Source organism: Carassius gibelio, chromosome A2 (assembly GCF_023724105.1).
Source record: "Carassius gibelio isolate Cgi1373 ecotype wild population from Czech Republic chromosome A2, carGib1.2-hapl.c, whole genome shotgun sequence".
NCBI classification, from domain to species: Eukaryota; Metazoa; Chordata; class Actinopteri; order Cypriniformes; family Cyprinidae; genus Carassius; species Carassius gibelio.
Genome location: NC_068372.1, coordinates 19533904 through 19560563, shown reverse-complemented (window position 1 = coordinate 19560563; position 26660 = coordinate 19533904). Strand labels below are relative to the sequence as shown.

Sequence of the window (26660 nt, the reverse complement as noted above, 5' to 3'; positions counted from 1 at the left end):
CCTGAATCAACAAACAGAACTAACAAATATTGCTACAAGTGTGAGTGCATCATAATTGCCATTTATGATGTTCATCGTCTGGCTGACTTGTATTAATGTTTCAGAAAATTCTGATCATACTTGCACAAACAGACTTACTATAAGCTACTACTAAATATTGTAGAAACGTAATTTTCTGTTGTTTTGTTGCTTTTGTAATGATTTGTATTGCAAAAAGCGCTATACAACTAAACTTGAATTGAATTGAATATCTTTTAATTGGAAGTCACATGATCAGTTTGACTACTCTAAGCTTAAGACATTGATCTTGACTCCCAGCTGTACCTAGAAAACTGACAGCACATTTCTGAGGATTTGGAAACATCTGACACAGCGGTTACAGAAGTGTTGGAGCTTTCATTTTAGAATTCCTTTCTTTGCACTTCTGAGTTCTGCTGCCTGACATTGCATACAGTCTGAGGCATGATAAGCCTATTTACTACCTGTTTGCTTTGACAGCTTTGGAGCTCTGTGTGCTTCTGTGTGAGTGTGATCCCCTTCCGCCTGCTCTGGGGGATTTAGGTAAAGCATTCAACATGACACGCACACAGTGACTCACGCGTATCTCATTCTCTTCTTTACAAACACTCTCATTCACTTTCTCTCCATGCGGCAGTCCAGGTAGCGGGAAGAACTTGGCTTGTATAGCAGCGAGTGTATTTTTTAGACCTTCTACCTTTTTGAGTCGAGTTCCCGCTGAGAACGTTCCCGTACGTCAAATGTTATGAATGATGATGTACTCAAAGGAAAACTGTGGTGGTGGCGATTGTAGTAGTAGATGGATTATGGGATATTTTCAGTTCTGACCTCTTCACTAAATGCTAGTGAGGGAACAGGTTGCCATGTTGAAATCATAAAGGTCCAGATGGCAAAAAAAACAGTTCGGACATTATTAATGACATCAATTTCAGCCCTGTGTTTAGTATTATGAAAGGTAATGTACACAAAAACACTCAATGAAAACTTTAAGGAGGCGCAGAATGAAAACACGTCCCAATATTTTACAATTTCATGTTCTACTTATAGAGTGTATTTGCTACCGTTATTCAAAACTGTATGTTTTTATGCAGTGGGTTTCTTTCCAAGAGCATTCTGACAGTGGAAAATCAAGTTAAGCATTCTGCGGTTACTCACATAGGTGGACTGTTCTCTCCGCCAGTGTCCCAGACCACAGCAAAACATCAAGATAACATCCAGGGGGGGTCGTGATGATGGTGCAGCCAAGAAGAGTCTAAATCACTCTTTCTGTGACACACAGCCTGTGGATCCCTCTCCGTAAGGGACAACCATCACATCAGTCTGATGAGAGACATAACAGCATCAGCAGCAGGTAAGAGTCTCCGTTCCACACAGCCTCAGGTCCAGCCCGTAGGTTTACAGACCGCATAAAAAGCAGACATTCCTCCACAAACAGTGAAGAATGGGATGCAGTCAGTCAAAGTGAGTGATTCACATCCTTCTGCTGTCCTGCTGATGCTCGAGACCAACAGGCTCACAGTCCATTGGCTCCAGGTGTGTGTGGGAATTATTTGTTCGGATCTTCCCTCGTTGAGTTTGTCTCCTTATTTATTTACGCCCTCCCCAGACAAACCCCCACCACCACCCCTCCTCCCACCGCACCCCTTTTTTTTTAAGACAGACACAGGCTCAGAGTTTAAAATTGATACACGGTTTAAATGTCATATTCCTGCCTGACTTTCTCTGCGTCAGCTTGTCCCCGCCCACCTCGGCCAATCAGAATGCAGATGTGAGGCGCGTCTGGGTTGCCTTGTCTCCAGTCCACACAGGCAGAGGAGGCACGAGTCCACCATCTGCTGTCTTTCCTCCCCGGTTTCTGCTGTTCTCTACCTCCACAACTCTTCCCTACCTCTCTCCCCTGTGGATTCAGGCTCTTTCTGTCTCTTTTCCCCCTCTATGTCATCAGGTACACTCCTGATTACCTGCGTAACCCCCTTGTGTCCTTTCTGTTGCTGTTTTCTCTTGCTCCCTGTTGCTACACCGCATGCTAGAGCACTTAGTGGAGCTCGTAATGAAGGAGAAACACAGGCTGAATTCAAATGCACTTTCTTCTTCCTCTCATGAAATCTCAGCCCCTTTTCTGTATCACAGGCTTTATCAGTCTGTCCACTCCTCTTCTTTATCTGTGTACTCTATCTGAGTGTCTGTCCTTGCTGTCTCCTCTCCCTCTGTTGTCCCCTGCTGAGGAGGCGAGCGAGAGCTCATGCAGTTTCACTTGCAGCATCTGTTCACATGCTGACTGTCAAGTTTAAACGGAATTAATTAAAATTAAGCTCTGAAATCCATGTGAGGCAAACTGAGGCGAACAATTCAGTCACACTCAGATATGGGTTTTTAACATCTCCTTTCGAGGGAATAAATTTAGCCTCACTGGTTAGATGAGAATAATGCTGAGCTGAGAAAATAGGCTTGAAATAAGCATTAGACAGAGAAAGAGTGCTATCGAATTCAGAGGATTCTCCTTGAATACTAATATGTTTGGCGTTTCAGAAAAAAAAAATCATATGAAATTCATATAAAAGATATCATCACATATAAAGCAACACCTTGGCCATACATTTAAGATTTGTGGACATTTAATAGAAATTAAGTAAAAATCTGTTATTTGGTTAGCTGTTGGGTAACGAAGTATAAATATAAGTATAGAAATAAAGCTCTGTCACACCTCACACGGTTATTGCTCTCAAGGTAACAAACACATTACATAGTATCTGACAACAAGTGTGAATGAAATTATAGCAAGCAAAAACATGAGGTTTCATTTATGAGATTCGATGCAAAGGGATTTCTAAACATCGTGGAAATTCAGCTATGTCTCATAATATGCATCAGAGTTGAGTATTACTGGTCAGGCTTTTTATGAAAAGTTTTTACATGATCAGGATGTCCTGGTATAAGGTTAACTCGCATTACCTTAAGTCAATATCAACTGTAGCTGCACTCACATGCTGAAATGAAATCCAACAATAAATCTGTGCAATATCAGATGTTCTTAATAAATTGTTATATTTTACAAATTTGAAAATATACATTGCATTAATTGTGACGCAAAGAAAAACAACAAAGCATAAAGCCTTAATACATGTAAAAATACACTCAAAATATTAACACAAACAGCATTTACAATACTGGTTAAAAGTTTGGAATAATTAAGATTTTTGAATGTTTTTGAAGATAGTCTCTCATTCTCACCAAGGCTGCATTTATTTGATAAAAATACCATCAAATTAGCATATTAGAATGATTTCTCAAGAACCATGTGACATTGAAAACTGGAGTAATGGCTACTGAATATTCAGCTTTACCATCAAAGTAATATATTACATTTCAAATATATATTAAAATAGAAAAACAGTTATCATTTATTGTAATAATAGGTCACAATATTACTTCTTTTACTGTAATTTTGCCTAAATAAATGCAGCATTAGTGAGCATAAGAGACTTCTTTCAAAAGCATTATTTCCAAATTATTCCAAATGTTTGACTGGTATTATAACGATATATTTTTCAATAAATATGAATAGAATGACTAGAATTCAGATGTCTGTGTAGTGTTTTGGCCACCTGTAAAATAAAAATCAAGAAATATACACATTTTATTCTGAACCCCAAAACATATTTACAGTATACAAAACTTAAATCTGTATGTGTTTCTTCTGCAGTTCTTCACACAATGCCCAATGTCATAAAGACTAAGTACACGAAAGATACCGCGGTGAAAATGTTCTTTAGTATGTACAGCATGGGCGTAACAATCAAAAACAGCCACCAGGCATATACTCATCAACAGGAAGGGCAAATCTTGGGTGAGGACACTCCAGCAAAGGACTGTCTGGAGTTATAACAACACACAGGATGGACAGAAAAGCCAGTATGTCTATGGGAAATATCCACACTGAGTAATACACCAAATCAGTCACGGCCAACCTCACCATTTGCACTGTGTCAAATCAGAACATGAAGGTAGCCACAAAGAGGTCAAAACGAACCTGAGAAAGAATGAGAGGTGTAGAATATCTTGTTCTGCTGGTGTGTGTGGTGCCTTCTTAATCTGCATCCCTACAATGCCCCGATAGAGTCCCGTTCCTGACTGGTGACCTTGGAGACGCATCGCCGTCCCATCTGGACATTGATGTCACCTGCACTGAGTGAGTCAACACCGGACCGGCATCTCAAAATCCAACCCTAATCTGCTTGCTTTTTTAAAAAGAAGAAAAAATAGAGCACAACTTAGACAGACATATAATTTAATTGGCAGAATTTATCAGATGTTATCTCTTACCCTGTCCCATCAGGCAAAGAGGGCACATTTTCTCCACTTTGTCCACACAAATGAGGGAGAACAAGACCAGAGAGACGGGGAGTTCAGCAAAGGGGTCATTCTTAACTTCAGCATCAACCTGAACCTGCACAAGCAGAAAAAGGCCAGAGGGTTGCTGAGAGAACAGTCATGGCCAAAAAGCCTTTTATCATCCTCAAGAGAAAATGGAGGTGAAAGACTGAAAATGGAAGCAGTTTTGGATGCATCACCAAAAGCAAACTGTTCATTTAAAACAGTCCAATGTGAAGATTCACATCTTCACCAGTCAAACAATTTGAGAACCTTTTTCAAAACTAACAATGAATTGACACTTATTCAGAAGACTATGGACCCTTGTGAGTACCTCAGAGAGGAAATTTCTGATGTCTTGAAAGTAAGATTACAAATGATCAGTATATGATGTACAGGTGCATCTCAAAAAATGTTAATATCACTGAAAAGTTCTTTCTTTGCACAAAAACTAAAATTTGTTTTTTATTCTGATGGTTGTGACTTACAGCATAGGAAAATTCAAAATTCTGTATCTCAAAAAACTTGAAACTTCAATTTTGAGCTTGATTAGTTTGATTAATTTTGAGTATAAATACTGGGTACCTCTTTGGCTAGTTGTAAAACATACAACCAAAATTATGGGTAATACTACTGACTTGACATTTGTCCACAAGACAATCATCAACACCCTCCACAAGGAAGGTAAGCCACAGAAGGTCATTGCTGAAGAGCTGGCTTTTCACAGAGTGCTGTATCAAAATATATTCATATATTCTCAAAAAGTGTGGTAGGGAAAGGGGCACAAGCAACAGGGATGACCAAAGCCTTTGGAAGATTGTCAGGAAAAGCCAACTTAAGAACTTGGGAGAGCTTCACAAGGAGTGGACTGAAGCCAAAGTCAGTGCATCAAGAGTCACCATGCTCAGACGTCTTCAGGAAAAGGGCTACAGCTGTCACATTTCTAGAACCAAACCACTCCTGAACCAGAAAAAAAGTCAGAAGCATTTCACCTGGGTAAGGAGAAAAAGAACTGGACTGTTGCTCAGTGGTCCAAAGTCCTCTTTTCAGATGAAAGTAAATGAAGTGTTTCATTTGAAAATCAAAGTTTGGATGAAGACTGGAGAGGCACAGAATCCAACGTCAGTGATGATTTGGGGTGAGTTAATGTCTGCTGGTGTTGATCCATTGTGTTTTATCAAGTCCAAAGTCAATGCAGCCATCTACCAGGAGATTTTGAAGCACTTTATGCTTCCATCTGCTGTTAAGCTTTATGGAGATGCTGATTTCCTTTTCCAGCAGGATTTTAGCACCTGCCCACAGTGCTAAAACCACTTCCAAGTGGTTTGATGACCATGATATTACTTTACTGTGCTTAATTGGCCAGCCAACTCACCTGACCCGAACCTCACAGAGAATCTATGGGGTATTGTGAAGAGGAAGATACGTAACATCTGACAAACAATACAGAGGAGCTGAAGGCTGCTATCAAAGCAACATGGGCTCAGCAGTGCCACAGGCTGATCGCCTCCATACCACACTGCATTGAAGCAGTAATTCACACAAACGGAGCCCCAACCAAGTATTGAGTGAATAATTAAACCTGCTTTGGAGGTCTTGAACATTTCTGTTTTGTAAATCTTTTTTGATTGATATTTGAGAAGATATTTTGATTTTTTGAGATACTGGTTTTTTTATTTCCCTAAAAGTCATAACCATCATAATAATACAAAAAAAAAATCATTTTGTGTGCAATGAATCTAGAATATAAGAAAGTTTGCTTTTTTTGAATAAAATGACAAAAAATAAAAAACTTTTCCATGATACTCTGAGATGTTTTTTTACATTCTGATGCTATTAAGAACCTCTTTTAAGTTCCAAATTATTCTTTAGATGTCACGCAACCACCAATCTACTGATGATTTAATGAACCCATTAAAATCAATATGTTGATCTTAAGAAGAAGGATTTTAATGATCATGAAATCCTCAGTCATGTGGACGTGGTACATTCTCAGTGAGATGGAATATTGCATTACCTTTGAGCTGGCCATGACGATAGCAAAGCATGGTAAAGTGCTGAGGATCACATATGTAACAGGTCTCCTGCAGAAGAAATAATGATGTTTGCCTTGTTGAACATGATTAGCATCACAAACAGTAAGAAATGTGTCAGTTCTTCTATCGTTATTCGTTTTAATGACTTTTAAATGGTTACAGTCACAAGACGAGAAATTTCACTAATATGAAAATTTAAATTAGTATATTGAATAAGAGTTCATGGATCAACTACCCTTGTAAATCAGTGGCAGCACAGAAAACAGTTTAGCACTCACCAGTTGGTCACTTCGCTGCATCCTGAGGATGAAGTACAAAGGAACCCACACAAACAGGGTTACAGACGCCACATATGCCACCGAGGTAGTCACCAGCAGTCAATAGACAGTGGCACTAGACTTCACGAAACCAATGACAGAAGTGAAGCGATCTATTGCTTCAAACACAGGAATACACAAATATGCGAACTGCAGCAGCTCATAAAAGATGAGTCCGAGTCTTCCCAGATGGTATCACATGATCATTCAGAAACCATTTATTTCTTTAATACAAGAATACAAATATAATTATATCTAATGCAATTAACTTCAAGGAATATAATAAACTGACTAGCTCAACAGGCTCCAAACCTGTATCTTTTCCACTACAAGAGCCTTAACCAGTAAGCCACCAACAATCCAACTAAAACACCTCGACCTGAGCCAAGAACACACTAGTGACACAGAAACATGAGACACAACATGTGCTGTACATTTGGCCAAGTTTTATTGTGAATACTAATAATTAAGATGATTAAAATAGTACATACAAACAACAGGGTACATAGAACTGATACACCAAAAACATTTTCCCTGTGGATAAGGTTGATGTAAGGAGTATTATCTCCGTGTGCAAATGCTAAGGTGTTACATTAGAACTGGCCAGTGGTCCCAATTTCCCAAAATGTTCTCTATGAAATGTCAACAAATACTGTGATAATACTGGAGCTACTGGAGAGACAGAAATGTTGGGTACTGCCTTAGTTTAGAGTAGGAGATTCAAAAAATGAAGTCTGTTCTCTTTAGTGTCAGTCTCAGCTATTGGACTTAGGACTTCGAAAAATTAAAAGGTTAGTTCAATCATTCTACAAGCTACAGATCATTTACACATGATCATTCATTCCCAGGGTATACAGTTAGTTTGAAAAAAATCCAATAAGTTATTTGTCGCTTATTTTTAAATAGTTATGGAAAAAAGGGAAGGGTTCGAGTGCAGTGCTCAATGCCATTCAGAGCGGAGGAAACATAAATAAATGGACACATCTGTAACGTGGGTAATGAAAAGGGTAAATTAAAAGTGCATGATGTGGAGTAGCATTACTTAAACTTCCCATGTGCCCTTTCTACAGAAGAAGCAACTGCTTTGAACGTTACCCATTAAAGACTGAGCTCTCTTATATACACATCTGCACACAGGCAGAATATTACATCCTTCTATTAAAGTACTGTCAATTAAAACAGCAAAACAACAATCAAAATATAAATAAAATACACTAAAAGACATCTGATGTTCTTAACACTGAAAATTGAGCTTAAACAAATGGGGGGGGGGGGGGGGGGTAGGTGACTATCAAGAAAATGGTAATGTTTTGCTACATGTTTCTGGAGGAGAAGGAGAGTTAAGATGACTTCTGAGGGCCTGAACACTCTCTCTCTCTCTCTCTCTCTCTCTCTCTCTCACACACACACACACAACAAGTGTTGTGAAAGTGATGAGAAATTAAAATGATGTCGTAACCTCCCCCTCAGGACCTGTTGTGAAAAACACTGGAATATCAGAACCTACATTGATACGGAAATGTATGTACAACACAAGCATGCTTTCTTTGTGTGTTTTCCTGTAAGAAACATCCATGTTAATTATTACTTTAATGACACTGCTAAATAAACAATATAACATAGCGTTCCTCATCACCTTCAATAAAATGTTCTCATAAAAGAGACCAAAAAAAGTATAAGATCAAACAGAACCGCTCTGTGAGAACACCAACAGTTAGTAGTCAACAATCGGCCCATCCTGTCCTGTCAGAAATAGTGTTTGTTTGTTTGTAGTGACTTAAAGAAACAGAGGAAAAGGCAATTTAGGAGATAACTTTGTGTCAGCTCAATGTTCTTTGTTCATGACCGTAAGTGTGCGTGTCTGTATGAGTCTCTAGGGGTCCTATAAGAGGGCTTTCTCAAAGTAAGGGGTCTGTTGGTTGTCTGCAGTAGCAGGGAGGCTCTGGGTGGAGGGCACGGTGTAGCCGGGGGTCTGGCTCATGGCCGATGGAGTGCAGGCTGGGTTCTGGTAGGACTGGACATCAGCTGGAGGCATGCTGCCAGGAGTCGGGCTGTAGACTGGAGGTTGGCCCATGTACATGTGGGCATCACTGAGAAAAAGAAGAAAAAAATAATTTTTTTATAATTCCACAAATATAATAACCATTATTATCACCCCATGGATTATAATAATGAATGCATTGACACAGCTTTTTTATATTACTGTACACTAGTGTTGCTTTTGTCAATGAAAATGAAGACTAAATATCATCGTCAACGAACCTTTACCAGGTGACGAAAAACAAGACGCAATGTAAATGCTGGTCACATGACAATAACTATAATTAAATGTATAATGCAATGAAATGTCTTCGTTTTCATTGACCAAAATGAGACGAAACTAAATGTTTTAACGTTTTTACGTTCTTATTATTTTGCAATATTTTTGTTTCCTTTGCCTCACTTCAGGGGCTGCATTAGATCGCACTGCACAGACATAGGTGACTTCACTTCGGTTCAAGCCCCACTCATGGCATTATTTAGAAGACGATAACAAATAATGTTAAGTCTAACATAGAGATGTGTGTACTTCTAACATGTATGACTGGTAAAATAAATGTTGTCAATTAAAATCGGAGCATCTTCCGTGTCTGGAACGGGTGTATCCTGGAGTCTACAAGGTAACAATAATACAATTGAAATGGGTTTGGCTAAAAGAGAATTTTGTCTATACTGTTAGGTACTTAGACTATATTCTATTGGTTAAATAGAACAGCATTACTAAACAGAGAATAAAATACAATTTTAATTGACTAAAACTAGACTAAAATGTCACCAGTTTTGGTCGGCTAACACTAGACGAAAATAGTCATGGATAATTCTGACTAAATGCGACGACTTTTAGTTGACTGAAACTTGACTAGATCTAAACTAAAATTAAAACAGGCCACCTAAAACACCACTGCTGTACACGGAATAAGTGTTTTTATTATTAACAGCAAAAATTAATTACTACATTTTTTTTCTATTTATACAAAATATTATTATGGCATCGATACGGTTTTATATTTACTTAATAATAACATCATCAATAATTACTATTTAATTAACTGATACAGCTTTTTTTATGTAATCTAATTATCAAATATTTTATCTAACATACAAAATAATACATTTTATTATTATTATTATTACTGCATTGATACAGTTTTTTATTTAATAACAACATTAATAATGATCAAGGAATTTATATAACGTTTGTTATTGTTAATAACAATCATTTTATCATCAAAGTATTGATGCAACTTATTTTTGTTTATCTATTATTATGATTTATATCTTAAATGATCAACCTTATTATTTATGAATTAAACAAACAAATTGCTTAGAATAAATTATAATGTTTTTATTCATTCATTTATATAGCTTTTTGTTTTTTTGTGATTACCTGGGAGCCGGCTGTCCAGCCATTGAAGTTCCTGTTTGGTTCATTGCAGAGAGCTGCTCCATTGGAACGTTGTATCCCGGTTGTATTACATACTGCCCTCCAGTGGACTGGGCAGGGTACACCTGGAAATAAAATAGAATACCATTGCCCAAACAATCAACAACAAATAGCCATCATAGTATTTACATTTATGCATTTAGCAGACGCTTTTATCCAAAGCGATTTACAGTGCATTCAGACATTATACATTTATTTATTTTTTTATCAGTATGTGTGATCCCTGGGATCTGAACCCATATCATTTTGCGTTTCTAATGTAATACTCTACCACTGAGCCACAGGAATAGCAACTTAAATCACACTAGCAAACTGACAACATAAACACTTTGATCACTTGACAGACTCTCACCTGTTGGGAAGCGTTTGGGGTCTGGTGCATGTAGTATTGCTGGCTCTGTATTTTGGCATACATAGCATATACTGGGTCTTCATTCATTAGCTTAGCATAGAGAGACAGCGCTTCCATGACCTTCACGTTCAGATCAGACAGCTCTGAGTGTTTTCTGAAAACAAACACAAAATATTTATTACATGTGAGATCTATGGGGAATGACGTGTGCATAAGTCTAATTGGATTTCATTCACAAAAAAAAAATATATATATATATATATATATATATCTGAGGTTTGTTCACAGGCTTTGGTAGACATATGGAAAGATGGATTTTGCATTAAATGTAGTTTTTAGATAGGACTTTTTAAGTACCTGTCAATGTCCTCCAACTTCTGATCAATGAGAGGACCCATCTGGTTGCAAGCAGCTAATTGGGAGAGGAGGAACAACTATGAATCAATGAATCAGTCTCCACAAACACAGAACCAGCGGATACGGTTTTAGACTCACCCTCCAGCTGCAGGAGTTCACAGGTGTCGGACTGGTCGTCTGTTGGGTCTGCACTCTGGATCATCTGAAGCAGCTGGTCCATTTTCTCCTGCAGAACATTGCAAACTCATTACAAACTAGACTGCATGAGAGCTGCTACAACTCATTTTAACACAGTTCTCCACTGAGAGCATCTGATGTCTTTGAAGGGAAACGGTGAATAGTGGATCATTTATTTCCCTGTGCAATTTCATATGCTTTGTAGTAGTAAGGGGTGTGTATGAGGGAAATCAATCAAAGCAATACAGTGCCAAAATACTGTGAGAAATACACAGCCTCACCTCATCAATGAAGACAGGCTCTGGCTCCGGTTCAATCGTCTCTACCTGGACGTCTTCACTGAACTGCACTGTCTTCTTCTCTGTTTTCACTAAGGAAGGAGAAATATTAAAGATGACATGATGTAATGTAATAAGTAGAGAACTGACATCTAAAAAATATATTGTTGTCACAATGCACACTGGGGCCAAAAAGTCTGAGACCACACTGAAAATATGGGATTAAAAATCACTGAAATCTGGAAATAGACAAAAACTGACATTTGGAATAATCTGTTTTTTTTATTTTTATTTTTTTTTTTAAACATACATTTTGTGACATTGATCATTTGAATACCATTGTACAGATGGGCAAATGTTCTTCCAAAGAAGCTCAAAATGCTCTTTAGATCGTTCTCCAATCATGCTGGAGAACACGATCATCAGGTTTTACACAAACCTGTTCATGCAGTTAGAGTGTAGGTGCCATTAATGCAAACAAATGGCATACTAAATATTGATATTGATCTTATATTGAAAACTATAGAAAATAAATAATATATATTTTTTAGATGTTTTTTTTTTCTTTTTCTGAAAGTCTCTTATGCCCAACAAGGCTAATGATAATACAGTAAAAAGTAATATAGTGAAAAAATCTTTTTAAAATCTTTTTAATATATAAATCTATTGGAATATATTTTAAAGTGTAATTTATTCCTGTGATGGCAAAGCTGAACATTTTCATCAGTCATTACTCCATTCTTTAGTGTCACATGATTCTTCAGAAATCATTCCAGTGTGCTGATCTGCTGCTCAAGTAGCATTTCTTATAACCACGTTTAAAAAGAGTTGTGCTGCTAATGTATGCGTGTAAACCACTACAAACTGTTGGCTGGAAAAGAGTAGATGTGACCGCTTGACTTACTCATCTCAGGCTCTGCTGTCAGGTCTGCTGTCACAAAGTTGGAAGGAAAAAGCCCAACACCCTGATACGTCTCACCCTTCCACCAGTTAGGGTCACTGTGATAGAGAAGAGATACTTAAGCCACCTCCAACTACTTAAAAAGAAGAAAAGAAACTCTTTGACTGTGTTTGGAATCATTCACTCAATCTCTGAATTCTTTCTAACCGCCTCTACTTTGAAACACTACTTCTGTTTTATATCTTTAGCTTAGCAACCAAAATGAGCTGAATTGATTAAACTGACCAAAGTGGAAAACAAGCCTTCCAAACAATAATTACCACAAAAAATAAAAAATGTGTAGTGATTTTCATATGAAGGGAATGATTTCAAACACAGTCTGCGAGTAAACAGAACCAGATTAACCTGTCATCCAGGATGGTGATGATCTCGCCTGATTTAAAGGTGAGCTCATTGTCCTCGGCTGCCTCAAAGTCATAGATGGCCCTGACCTTTCTGCCTTCAGCCTTGTGAGATGTGAGGAGGCTGCTGGTGCTCGGGTAGAGGCCAGACAGAGAGACCTGAGGCTGCTGCTGCCGCTGCTCCTTCAGAGACAGTTCAATCGCTGAGAAAGAGAGAGAGAAACAGACAGAGAGAAAGATTACTTCTCTTTCTTCGATGTAATTCATCCCAGACTTCAGCATTATGGATTTGTGGCCACCTTTAGCGAGGTCTTCTTCTTCTTTCTTGTTTGTTGATGTTGCAGGGTCTTTAGCTACTAATGCAGGACTGGCTTTAGCTTGTTCTGCCGCCTGAACAAATACAAGTTTAACATCGCATTACTTAAATATTTCTAATCATACACATATTTTCTCCTTTTAAAATCATTTACACAAAGTCTGACATGACAAAATAGCATATATATTCAACACTTAATAAATATCATACACTGTCTGCATAAAATATAATGGAAAAAAGGAAATAAAAAGAAAAAAAGGAAAGGAAAAAAAGAATGTGAGAGTAAAATAAGAATAACAGCAAAATACATTTCTAAATACAAAATTCTACAAAAACTTTTGCAAAATTCATATGCTTACAAAGCATTTATTTAATAAAAAAATACAGTAAAAACAGTAATATAAATTTCAAATGTTTTCTATTTAAACATATTTAACATTATTATTATTATTTTATTGTGTAGTTCATTCCTGTGATGACAAAGCTACTTTCATGAGTAGAAAGTTCAAAAGAACAGCAACTATTTGAAATATGAATTTATACATTTTATAACATGATAAATGTCTACACTGTCACTTATGATCAATTTAATATATCTTTGCCAAATAAGTTTTAATTAGAAAAAAAAAAGTCTATATATACACACATGTCTGTATATACACATTTAGATTTCCTTAATTGTTTAATTTCCTTTAATATAATGTTGTGAATATTTTATATGCTGAATACTGAGATTTGGCCCTTAAACTGAAACACATAATTCCCTACAAACTTCTTATATAAATACCAATGGTATTTCACAGCAGGGAGCTCACCTGAGAGCCCACGGCAGGGAAGATGACGCCCTGTTCTCTGAGGTTCTTGATCATGGCCGAAATGAGGCTGAGCTGGGGGTCATTACGGAAATCCTCAGCCCACTCCACCATCAGAGCCTTCAGCTTCTCACACACTTTAGGATGACCCTTGAGAAGACAAGACGACATAACATCAGTCTTTTGCTGCTGGAATAAACAATTAAAGCATTTCCACAAACAAAAGGAAACACGCACCTTATTTAGTACATTGCTAACTTCACTAGCAAATTCCCTGGAGCAGACCTCTAAATGGAATATTTTTCCACAGTTTGACACACACGCACCTAGCAGCTATGGAAGAGAAAACACTCACTTTATTCTCAACAGCTCATTAAAGGCCTAGAAAGCATTAAGAAGCATTTGCCTTACCGTCAACGCTTGCATGGCAACATGCGGATCCTTGTGATTCACTCTCCTCATTATAGAGCGCAGACATTCTTTAGGCCTTCACAAGACAAGCAATAACATTTAACCTGTTAAACACCCATTCATCTAAAAGACACATCCTGCATGCTCGTTCACTAACCCAGTGCGAGACTGTCCGATCTTGTCACAAATGTCCAAAATGAGGCCCCAGTCCTCAGCTGTGTTCATCTCACTGGTCGCTTTCTCTGCAAAAGAATAGTAGCTAAGTTTATGCCTCATAATGATAATGTTTCCTGTAATTTCCACAGATACAACAGCATAACAATCATATGCAAATTGATGAATGCGTGTCTGGGAAAGACCACAGGCTCGGTTACGCCTCGTCACAGAAACCAGAATCAGAAATCAGCCAGTGCTTGAGAAAAAAAAAAAAAAAAAAGATAGAAAGAAGAAAAAATAAAGTTGCTGAAAGGGACACAAACAGCCCAGAAATTAAAAATTTTAGGAGAACGAAAAAAAAAAAAAAATTCTAATATATTTGTACGATTTTTGAAATAAAAATTTCATGTCTTTTATGGTTATCAAGGCAGCATTTATCAAAATGACAGTAGAAATACACTAAAAAAAATGTTTATTTGGTGCTCAAACATTTCTTATTATGTTTAAAGTTGTGCTGTTTTTTGTGTAAATTGTAAAAAAAAAAAAAATTTATGGCTCCTTTTATGAAATATAGCACCATTTATTTGAAATCAAAATCTTTAGTTACATTATAGGTGTATCCATCAATGTAATACATACTTGCAGAATAAATTAATTTTACAAAAAAAATAAATAAAAAAATCTTACTGCCCCCAAAGCTTTTAAACAGTAGTACACACACCAGATATAAGAATATGCTTTTACATTACATTTAGGAATGTGGCTTTATATTACTCATATAACTGTATCATAGTATTGTGTTATGAATCACTATCTACAGCAACTTTTCTATTTGATGTACATTTTATTTTATGATTAAAGCTGCGGTAGGGAACTTTTGACGCTCTAGCGGTTAATAAACAGAACTGCTTGTGTCTTGCGGAAGAACATCGTAGCCGGAACTACTTCTCTCTGTTTATGTCTATGAAGAATCACAAAGGTACTGGGTTACTCTGCCATGGTATCCCCGAAGCAATCTAAAATAGTCAGAATATAAACACTTATTATAGATGTACCCTAGTGATTCATGACAAGCTAAAAACACAGTTTGGAAAATGGATTCATGGTGTACTCACTTATTATATACATTTTTCTACATTTTGAACACAAACAAAGTTACGGACCGCAGCTCTGATTGGTTATTTTTTACCGGGAGCGATGGAGTTTCTGCAAATAGCAATAGGAGCACTGGGAGGAGCCAGAGGAGCTGATTTTTTTCACAGATTATCTGTCTCATAGTCTACTGTCAGGACATAATGACAGGTTTAATAAATATGTAAAAAACATATATATATATTTTTTTTTACAAAAGTTCCCTACAGCACATTTAATAGCCATAACTGTTTATAGTCCCATGAAAATCAATTCTGGCCCAGGCAGTAAATATTTCCTCTTAATAATAAAAAAGCCATATCCCCGTTTACAGAAGATTAACCAGTGCCCTACATCTGTTGAGAGATTCGGTTAATCAATCTAGCAAGCTGTAAAAACAGGGGTTAACCAAAACAACAACACATTGGCTGTGTTCAGTGTCTGTGATCGGTTACAGAAACAGCACAACAACATTTACAATAAACAAAACTGGCTAGGAGACTAATTCTACATGGAAAATTAGTCTTTGATATCCGACCAGCTCAAACAATGACATTTGAAGCTATTGTACATCACACCAGCAGTCACTACCAAAATCTGACAGGGATTTCATCTGCAATGTCTGACTCTGAACCGATTCAGATCAACTCATGTGTGCATGTGCATCCTAGCCTTTCAAAAGTGTGTGGATTTCTATTATAACTGCATATGGCTGGTTGCCATATTAAAGCCATTACCAGCAGGCGCATAATACAACAATAATATACACAATACGACACTGTAATCTTTATAATAGCCTATTATTATAATAGCCTACAGTAATACAGCTGGAACAACATCAGTAACGTTAGACAAAACTAAATATAAGAGGAGAAACTGGAAACATTTGCAGAGTCACTGTATGAACCGTTAGTTAGCTCTTCAGGTCGGAGATGAATTAAACATTAAGAGCGAGACAGCTCAGATCCTCTGAAGTGAACTGCAAAGCGTCTGTTTTTACTCAGTAGTGCACTGTCAGCATCATACAAGTAGAAAAAACGAGACCATTTGGCTCGCTACCCAACAGTCACCGCTTATTCAGCTACAAATTGGCTAGCTATCTGGCTAATAACGTTAAGCTGCCTAGCTGTAAAACTGTTGTCATTCACGATATGTTAATAGTTTCTGGCTAAAACCACTGTTGGGAATTATGTAATCACTGGAATGCCATTGCAAAATTAGCACAAATACTTAGAGTGATATCGCAAAGAAACAAAAAGCCGGTGGGTTGCCTTGAACAACAATAGACACCGATGAGCTACCGTTAGCTCGCCTGCTAACTGCATGACATCTCAAACTTACCAACATCTTGATCAAAGGGATTCGACGTGAAGAGAGGCATGGCCGAGATATACACGCGACGAAATCTAAGCTCGATCCTCTTCGTCTCCCTGTCAGCACTTAGTTAAAAGTGAATTAATAAACATAATAAAATATATACTACACTCAGTTTTACTGATGGACCCCCTCCTCAGTCACTTTTTACTCGCAGCCTTATAGCGGTGCATTCTGGGTAACAGCTATTGCTGTTGTTTTTACCCAGTTAAACTGTCTGACTATACACAAAAAAGCTGGGCACATCCAAAAAAAAAAAAAAAAAAACAGATGAGCGCGATGAAAACGAGATGTTTGTTACTCGAAACAGGATTCTGTTAAAAGGATAGTGTAAATAATGACTTTTTGAAGGTTAGGGTAAATACAGCTGATGAATCATATGACTCAATCACATGGTAGACTGTCGCTGACTCAGCAGTCACGAGATGATATAAACATTCATTTTTATTTTTTTTTGTGTTATTGGAAGCTTAGTTATAAAACATTAGTTAAATCGGGACTTTTATGATTGGACAGACCAGGCTAGTTGTAAAGATGTATCTATAGTGTATTTCTAATATATTTCTAATATGTATTGTATTTCCTATATTTAAACTGACATTTATTACTGTGATGGCAAGCATCGTTTACTTTAGTCTTATGTGTCCTTCAGAAATAATTCTAATATGCTGATTTGTCAAGAAACTAGATTTTTTTTTTCAATGTTGAAAAAAAAAACATTCAAAATACATACTGTATACACACACACACACACACACACACACACACACACACACACACACACACATATATATATATATATATATATATATATATATATAGATATATATAGATATATATATATATATATATAAATGAATATAAACACAACGTGTATATAGATAGACGTTCTAAACAAATCAACTGAAACAGTTATTGCCTTAAAAGTAGGACATTCCTCAATAAAACATTTATCAAAAGGATAATAAAAATGTCAACATAAAACATATTGAAAAATACCAACTATATTTTATTTCCGATAAAAAACATGGTCTTTGATGATGACTACATACATGTACATGTATTAAAATACACAACTATTTTATACATAGCTACTGCATAATCAAATATTTTGAAAAATTAAAAGCTTTAAAGATTTATTAATAAAATCACATCAGTGATGTCCAAGATGTAGGAGATAAAACTCTGGTGTGAACAACTTTTGGATTACAGTCATTAAAACCCATCAACATATTATTTGTAGCTTTACGGTTGGCTGTTAAAAGCTTTATTTTAATTAAAGCAGCTATGGTATTGCACTGGAGTAATGTGGCATCAGCTTTGTTAATGAAACCGGTGAAACAGGTATTTACAATCACATGATTACAATACATTACAGCTTTTTCTTAATCTAAACATTAACATGACTGGTTATCAGTGTATTGTATAGTTTGCAGTCTTGAATCATCTGTGATTGTCAATGACATTTGCTTTTGGGTCTGTCACACATGTGGATCTCCGGGCAAAGCGATCGTTCATGCTTTGTGAGAGGATACTGTGCCAGGAGTCTTCTGAACTGTCTCTGTGATTGTCTTGTCCAAAATTCTCTGTTCATTCACAACAGGTGCTATAAAACTGGAACTCTGACTGTGAATAATGGAGAAAGCACCTCAATAAATTATATGAACTTAACACTTCTCAACAAAAAGAAGGTAAAAATATATGCAAGAAACAAGAACTGTAACTTACATTCATTAGTTCGTTCACAAATGAAACCAATGCGTTCTGTGCAGAAAAAGTCATTCCAGCTGCCCTCGTGTATTAACCCTGCACAGTCCTCCCCAGCCTCGTGACCATGGCTCCAGTTATCAGGCTGTCCAGGCTTCCATTTCCTTTCAATTAAAATAAGACAAGACTAATGGGGAATGTTTCCTCACATTGCCATCTAGGGCTGTCACTTTTGTGAAAAAATCTTTTTCGATTTTTAAGACATAAGTGTTCATTGAATTGATTGTAAAATCGATTTTCCATGTCTAAAAAAAAAGGACATTGCCTTTTTCAACGTCAAATAACGGACGAACGTAAAGAGAGCACTGGAAACGCACAAGTCAGCAATATTTCTTATTTATTGGCATGAAGTTTAGTGCAGAATAACAAACAGCAACAGGAGTGCAACATTCTAGAAAAAATATATATGCTGAGGGGAAGGCTGCCATAACAAAAGAAAAAAAATCACTGCAGGCTTCAACCCGGCTGCATTTATGCATTATAAATTTACTGGACAGGAAAACAAGTCGATCAACATTTTCGCGGTCCAGAGCGGAGTGTTTTTTATTCACTATATGTCCAGCTGTTGAGAAGACGCGCTCCGACCGCACTGAGTTCCCAGGGACACTCAGGTACAGCTGCGCCAGGTGGGGGGGTATTACTGCCAATTTTCCAACACAAAAGCCGGTCGCTGTCAGCTTGCAGTGGTCCTTTGCATAACTCAGAATCTCCTGTAACTAGATGCGCGAATGAGGCGAATTCGTGTCTACCGTGCCACGAGACCTCTAGACGCGCATTGACATTGACTTAACATTGAAATCATTTGCGCCAGACGCTCTATTCGCGCTTGGTGTGAACGCAGCACAAGAGGTCGCTTTCGACGTCACTGGGTCTTATAGGCACGTAAAATTGCTGGTATTTTCTGTCTAGCTTTCGCAAGGCATACTGCACTTTCAGAATTCTTTATTTTCTTTTTCTGCTTGTTTGTGAGTTTTGTTACATCTATATTTTTTTAATTGTTTAATTCTTTTAAAATGAATAGTGTTCATATTTGGTTAAAATCGATTCCCTATTTTGATTTGGGAAACTTTTTTGGTTGGTCCGATCGATTGTGCAATCGATTTTCGAAACTAAAAGTGACAGCCCTATTGCCATCTTCTCATTTTATTACTGAGGATCCTCAAAATAATGGGACAAATGTTAAACACACTGGATACACCATTGCCTGGTTTCACAGACAGGGTTTAGACTAAGCCAGTATTAGGCCATAGTTCAATTCAAGTAATTTTTTTAAACCTGCCTTAGAAAAAAACATTACTGATGTGCATCTTGAGACAAAACAAAGTCACTGATGTATTTTAAGATCAGTCAGTGTAGGTTTCTATTAGCTGAAACAGCTCAGACTTAAATTTTTGTTTGGGACTAGGCTTAAGCCTTGTCTGTGAAACTGAGGGATAATAAGGCCTTTTGCACTGCTGGAACCTTTTCATAGTACCAGAACTAATTGTGGAACTACCCTCTTTTGGGCGATTTTGCACCGCCGGAATTAGGTGCAATTTTATTACTAGGCTGCCTTTTTCAAGAACCAAATTAGCTCCAACTCTGGAGCAGCATCTAAGAAGCACAACTGGTACTATCCATGACGTAAGTAGACATTGATTGGCCAGACGCATTCGTGGTAACTTGCCATGATTTAAAACAGTGTTTAAGATGCTGTAAGCATTGTCAATTTATTTCGCAAGTATGGTGAACAGCGATAAATGTATGGACGCTGAAGTGCAGGCACTTGTAGCAAATGTAGCACTGCAAGTTGTTGTAGATTCTTAATCCTCCAAGTTCTTTCAGTCGCTTTACGTATACGTCTAAATTCCATGTCCATTATTGTGAAACCCGTGAGACACAACAAAAACACAGCTTTGAGCACAGCATCCTCCATCCTCCTGTTGTTAACGTTGTTCTTTGTTAATGCTGTTGAATGCAGCGAACAAATGACATCGCTGTCGTCCAGCTTACGTCATGTCTTAGTACACACTGTTGGTGCGAATGCCACCCTTTAAATGGTACTGTAAAATAGTTTGCGTAAATTAATCCCAGTACTTTAGTAATGTACATTTAGTTCTGGAACTAACGCGGCGTGAAATGCCCTAATGTAACCTATAGTGGGTATAGAAAAGAATCACCCCCCCCCCCCCCCTTAAAATAATAACATTTTGTTTCTTTGCAGCTTGAAATAAAGACAGACTTCGTTTTTTTTTGTTATATATATATATATATATATATATATATATATATATATATATATATATATACAGCTGTGTTTACTCAGTGCAACGTATAACATCAAAGTGAAAGATATAACAGCAACAGGTCAGAAAAAAAAACTAGAATCATTCTACAGTTGGAAAAAGAATCACCCCCTTCTTAAAATGACTTGTAAACTCAATCAGGTGTAGCTAATCACCTGCTCAATGGAACACATTTCAGGCTGCAAGGCTACAAAATGTGATTATTTTAAATGGGGTGTTTATTTTCTATACCCACTGTATTATATACAAACTGGAGTATCAATAATAGAGTTCATGGGTATTTTATTTCGGTTATTTACTCACGTATAGTTGGGCAGGGTCCCGTCCACCCATCTCCAGATGTTTTCATCAATAATGTCAGTGAGACCCAGCCAGAAGTAGCCCTTTCCAGAAATCTGCCTCTTTATCCACAGCTGTGAAAGATAATAAAGTAGGCATTGTGGCAACGTATTTATAGACTAATGTTAGGTCTAAAACTCAAGAGTTCGAATGATGTAAGTTATTTTATCAAAGCTAATTCTGAGACATATTACATATTCATGAGTAGTATTCAGGATTTACCTGCTCATCTTCATCATTGATTATCAGCATAGTTGAACTCTTGTTGTTGCATCTTTCCTTCGTCTCATTAAAGTCCAATTTCTCTGACGAGAAGAAGTAACATTTGTCTCTGAAGCTCTTCCACTGAGGTGGACACCCTTAGATAAAAAAGAAAGCATTACAAATATGATCGAATCTTAACTTAAAAGTAGCACTCACACAAAAGACTGGATTTCATACAATTCAAGTCTTCAAGCTGTAAGGAAATTGGTATGAAGATGCAAAATATGCGCTATAATCTGTGAAATCATGTTTTTGTATTGTCCCTACATAATACATTTAAAAAAAAAAAGTAACACATCAGTTACATTTGAAAGTGAAAATGTGAAAGTGACATGACATGTAGCCAAGTATGGTGTCTCATACTCTGAATATTGACAACTTTTACCAACTGTACGAACTGTTCTCAAAAATCACTTGTTTGATATACAACAGCATATCCATATTACATCAAAAAAATTATTTATTCTGTATACTCTAATATCTATAAATGGCCTGTATTAAGTATGTGTAAACAGTGACAGTGACTATGAGAAAAGCTAGTACCTGGTGTACTTGTAGGGGGTGGCGCTACCTGGCGGCTGACAAAGCCTTGTGGCTCTACCGGGGGCACAACTACTTGTGTTGTAAATCCTGGTAATCCAGGAGGTCCAGGTGGGCCAGGGGGCCCACGGGGTCCATCCAGTCCCGCAGGCCCAGTAGGCCCAGCTGGCCCTCTAAGTCCTTGCGGCCCTTGTGGCCCTTGAGGACCTGGCTGACCATCTCTTCCAGGCAGACCAGGTATACCAGGATCACCTTTCTCTCCTGATGGCCCCGCCCTGCCCCCTGATCCTCGAGAACCCTTTGACCCAGTGCTTCCTCTTGATCCAGGTGGCCCTTTCATTCCTGGTACACCAGGAGGCCCTATCGGTCCCCTTTCTCCTTTAGGCCCAGCAACACCAGGTGCTCCTTTCTCACCATTTTCTCCTTTCTGGCCAGCTTTGCCAGGCAGCCCCTGGGACCCTTTGTCTCCCCGAGGACCTCTTGGACCAGGAGGACCTGAAATTATGTAACAAAATAATAAACTTTGACTCTAATTGTCCAAAAGCACAAAATGCTGGTAGTTCAAATGAGTTATTAGGTATATTCAGAGATTTGCATATGTGCAATGTGTTTACTTTTGTAAATTAAGACTTTTCAAGGAGATCACACATTGATTCAGTCAGAGATCAGTTGAGCCATGTTTTGATTGCAAATTATGCAAATTATGCATTTTAAAATATTCTAAATAATAATAAAAAAACAAAATAATCTTATAATGTCTAATATTTTTTTTAAATTAATATATTATTTTATTAAGCTGTTATTATATAATTAAATTGAAACACTAAAATTACAAGCTGGAAATAAATAAAAATCAAAACCTAAATAATAACTGAAAACTGAAAATATACACATAAAAGCTAAACTAAAATAGTCTATAAATAATACTAAAATAACACTACTTACTATAAATATGAATAAAAAATAGGAACGATTAAGTTGTGTATAACAAAACAGAATCTTTTGAAATAAGTGTCTGTATTTTAATCAATAGCCTGACATCTTACCCTGGAGGATAGTGAAATTGGTGATGAGCTGCGAGTGTTTGCTGTCGACCAGTTTCATTTCCTCCATGACTATGGAGAGGCTGCTGACTTCTTTGTCGAGCCTGGCGGCGAGTTCTTCCTGCTGGGTTTTGAGCTCTGTGTTGTCGGCTCTGGTTTCTGCCACACTGCCGTTCAGCCCCAGCAGCAGGTCCGAGTGCCGGGCTAACGTCTCGGAGCAGCTGCGAAGACCACTCAGGTCCATGCTGATCACTCCAAGCAGTTGCGTAGTGAAGCTCACGTTCCCTGTTATGCGGTCCATTTCCTCCTCATTATGGTCAAGACGTGCCTCTAGTGCATCAAACTTCAGGGAGGTGGCATTGTCGTGGTCTCGCTGCTGGTCCATGAGCTCACGCAGGCTCTGGTCGTGGCTGTCGGCGATGGCCGAGGCGTTCTGCACCTGCTCTGAGATCAAGTTCAACTGAGAGTTCACATCCTCCAGAGCATCACTGTTAGAGCGAGTCAGCGCAGAATTGTTAGCAGCTAAGGCTTGAAGGTTCTGGACCTTCTCCTTCAGCCAGTCGGCATCCGCTTTGGTCTGCCTAGCCACCTGCTGAAGGCTCTGATAGTCATTCTTAAGCTTCTGGACAGCCTGGCTAGTGTCCTCCACCGACCTCTGGAGGGAGCTGATGAGGCTCCTCTGCTGGGTCTGGGTGAAGTTCAGAGTGCTGATGTTGTGAGTGTTTCGGCCCTGTTCGCTCGTCTGCACCTGAAGAGCCATCTGGAGCCGTGCTGTGTCCGTCTTTAGTGCGTCAATCAGGCCGCTGTATGAGTTTAAGGTGCGGTTTACTTTGCTAATGACATTGGCATTGCTCTCCAACAGCTCTCGCAATGACTGGTGTCCACTCTGCATGTCCTCGCCAGCTAGCCGTAGCTCACTGAGAATAGCTCTGTTGTTAGAAGCCTTCACAGCAACGTCGCTGAGCTGCTTCTGCAAGCTCTGAATTTCCAACTTGAATGAGAGCAGTTCACTGGTGGCATTCTCTGACTTCTCTCCCGTTTGATAATCTTCACATCAAAATTAGAAGTTTATTAAGTGAGAGAGAAAAAAATTATGAATATGAAGAGTGTTCATTATAAATATTTAATGATAACTTTTATTTAATGGCTCATATTTACTGTCTTAAAAACAGTATATTAATATATATTTTTATTATTATTTTCATTCATTTATCAAAATCAATTTTTTTTGGAAAGTCATGTGAAATTCTACTACATTTATTAAAGAGTATAACAAAAAGGTCCAAAAATATGACTTTTCCAGATATAAACAATGAAGTTTTTAAATAAAGAAAGAAATAACTAAGATTATACTAAACTGCTTAAGGTTTTATTTTCAACATTTTCATTCTGTCATTAAAGATAATAAAGTTAGTTAATAAAGTATTGAACTTTTTTCTTCTTTATGAAATTAGGGTCTGGACTTACCAAGTTTCTTGAGGTCCGTCTCTACAGCCATTATTTTCCCTCCATAATTCTCCATACCCTCCGTTACATTATCCATCTTTTGGACCACTGTGGGCACACATTATAAACACCAGTCAGACTTGTCTGTGTTTGTGTGGTCTAGTATGTAGTATACTATAAATCCTTACGTATTTCTATTTTTACAAAATCATGAGTTAAAAGGCTGCCTGGCATGTATCTCTGAGACACAATGAAATAAATTCCTTCGAAATGTTTGTTTTGAACTGTGTGGACATGATTTCACATTTTTCACTTGTTCAGTGCACCGTGCACAAAAATACAACATACATTCCACACACACAGTCATGCAGGAAATGCATGACACTTAATTTCCTCTGGAATTTGGAATGGATCCTGAGGAGTCGCTATCAGAGCATCTCATGAACCTTTCTGGTGATTCCCAGCAGTCTTGCTGGCACCACTATAGCTATTCAAGGACAGATTTTGGTCTCATCCCTGATTTGTCTAATAATGAAACCCTAGGTTAACATGCCTAAAGGATAAAATGTTAATATATCCTGCCATTTATTTCCTTATACAATGTTGTTTTAGATTAGACCATTAGACTTAATTGTCTGGTTAATGTGCACCACTAGAGGGCACTTCCACTTTACATTCAGCTTGATTCTTTTGGTTAGTGGTATATGATTAAAATACCAACTGTCACAATTTTTTTTTTTTTGGAACTGTAAGATGATCTTTCAGGCTATCCTGACAAAGCCCACCTCCGGTTCCCAGTGAATATCTCACTGGCAATCAAACATGAATGAAAAAACTAAAGTCATCATTTTTGCTCTCCAGTGTTTTTGCTCTCACTGTTTTTTAACTCATGTTTCATTCAGACATGCAGCACTCTGCTATTTGCTGCCAGCAAACTCAAGCACATCAAAGATCTTGGCTGTTAGCATTCCTGACTGCGCTTGTGTAACCAAACAAAATAAATATATGCTGTAGGGGAAAAACAAAACACGGAGGTCCATTTCAAAGGCTTGTTGGTCATTTTCACACCGGGAGTCTGTCAGCGGGAGGTCAACACTGCCAGTCTCCTGCCCTCCCACTCTCCTTTCTTTCTTATTTTCCTGTAGAAGCCATGTTATTTTTGAATGGAGTTTAGTGGAATGGTTCTCTTAGCTGACAGAATGAGTGACTCAATCAATAAATATGCTCCAAAGACCATTGAGACACTCACTGGACTACATCTGAACATACAATTCAAAACTCTTGTCTATTTGATGTCACCGAGGAGACAGTTTAGAAGTGATACAGAATAAGCATAAAGTAACCAGATTCTTTCTCGGACTACCAACAAGGCAAACATTCAGAATGCCACAAAGTCCCTGTCAATCAACCTGTGGGTTTTGGGACAGCAAATTGCTGCTAAGGCATAAAATCTCCTCTGGAGCAGGTTTGCAGGGAGACTTGCTGCTTTACATGGTCTTGTCATCTGGTTGGGATTAAGGCTTTAGAGAACCAGAGGAGACATATGGACTCAATGGAGACGTGATCTGGACAATCGGATCACATTTATTTAAAGCTAAATGAGCAAGGAAACATTTTCAAGAGCAAATTTGAGTTGCTTTAAGATCTATATAATCCATCAATATAATATTGTTATCCCTTTTCTTCTCAATAAATATTTGATTGCAAAACAATTATACCTTGATCAATTAATGCACTTGAAAATCAAACCCATTAGCAGAGAAATGCTATATCACATATATGAATAAAGTTACTTAAAAAGTAAATTTCATTTGAAAACTATTAAAATACCTATAATTTACTGTGTCCTTCTGGAAGACAACAGCGTTTATTATCTTATCCTGGTTTTTGGCACCAAACAAAATAAACTGCGATGCTCTGTTTCACCGCGCTCATGGCTTTCCCAGCTAATACAGTAAACAGATTTCACTGTGATAGTCCAGTTGACAATATTTGGAAAACTGTCTTGTTTCTAAGGTACATATGGCTGCCTTATGTCAGGACAAATAAAAAAGAAAAGTGAGCCAAAGTTCAAAACTGAACAG

The 26660-nt window shown here is 37.6% G+C and overlaps 2 protein-coding genes and 1 pseudogene across 2 annotated transcripts in view; all 3 read right to left on the bottom strand.

The window, feature by feature from the left end:
• Positions 1-4330: 4330 nt before the first annotated feature.
• LOC128022716 (transmembrane protein 236-like) lies at positions 4331-7271 on the bottom strand (annotated as a pseudogene).
• LOC128030152 (signal transducing adapter molecule 1) lies at positions 7169-17157 on the bottom strand. The gene is made up of 14 exons (XM_052617639.1): positions 16860-17157; positions 14389-14473; positions 14232-14307; positions 14058-14153; positions 13824-13970; positions 12992-13082; positions 12697-12895; positions 12295-12389; positions 11394-11482; positions 11074-11161; positions 10936-10990; positions 10579-10732; positions 10170-10291; positions 7169-8832 (listed from the first exon to the last, which is right to left on the bottom strand). Exons 1-14 carry the CDS (start codon positions 16897-16899, stop codon positions 8625-8627), a joined length of 1545 nt encoding a protein of 514 aa, XP_052473599.1. The 5' UTR covers positions 16900-17157; the 3' UTR covers positions 7169-8624.
• Positions 17158-17880: 723 nt separating this feature from the next.
• The window catches only part of LOC128030140 (collectin-12), a 28254-nt gene continuing 19474 nt past the window's right edge, over positions 17881-26660 (bottom strand). Inside the window, exons 4-10 of the mRNA XM_052617636.1 lie at positions 24598-24684; positions 23134-24177; positions 22091-22582; positions 21506-21642; positions 21248-21357; positions 18621-18763; positions 17881-18518 (exon numbers count right to left, since the gene is read on the bottom strand). Coding sequence (XP_052473596.1) covers positions 18499-18518; positions 18621-18763; positions 21248-21357; positions 21506-21642; positions 22091-22582; positions 23134-24177; positions 24598-24684 — 2033 coding nt within the window. The 3' untranslated portion in view covers positions 17881-18498. The remainder of the gene's footprint in view (positions 18519-18620; positions 18764-21247; positions 21358-21505; positions 21643-22090; positions 22583-23133; positions 24178-24597; positions 24685-26660) is intronic.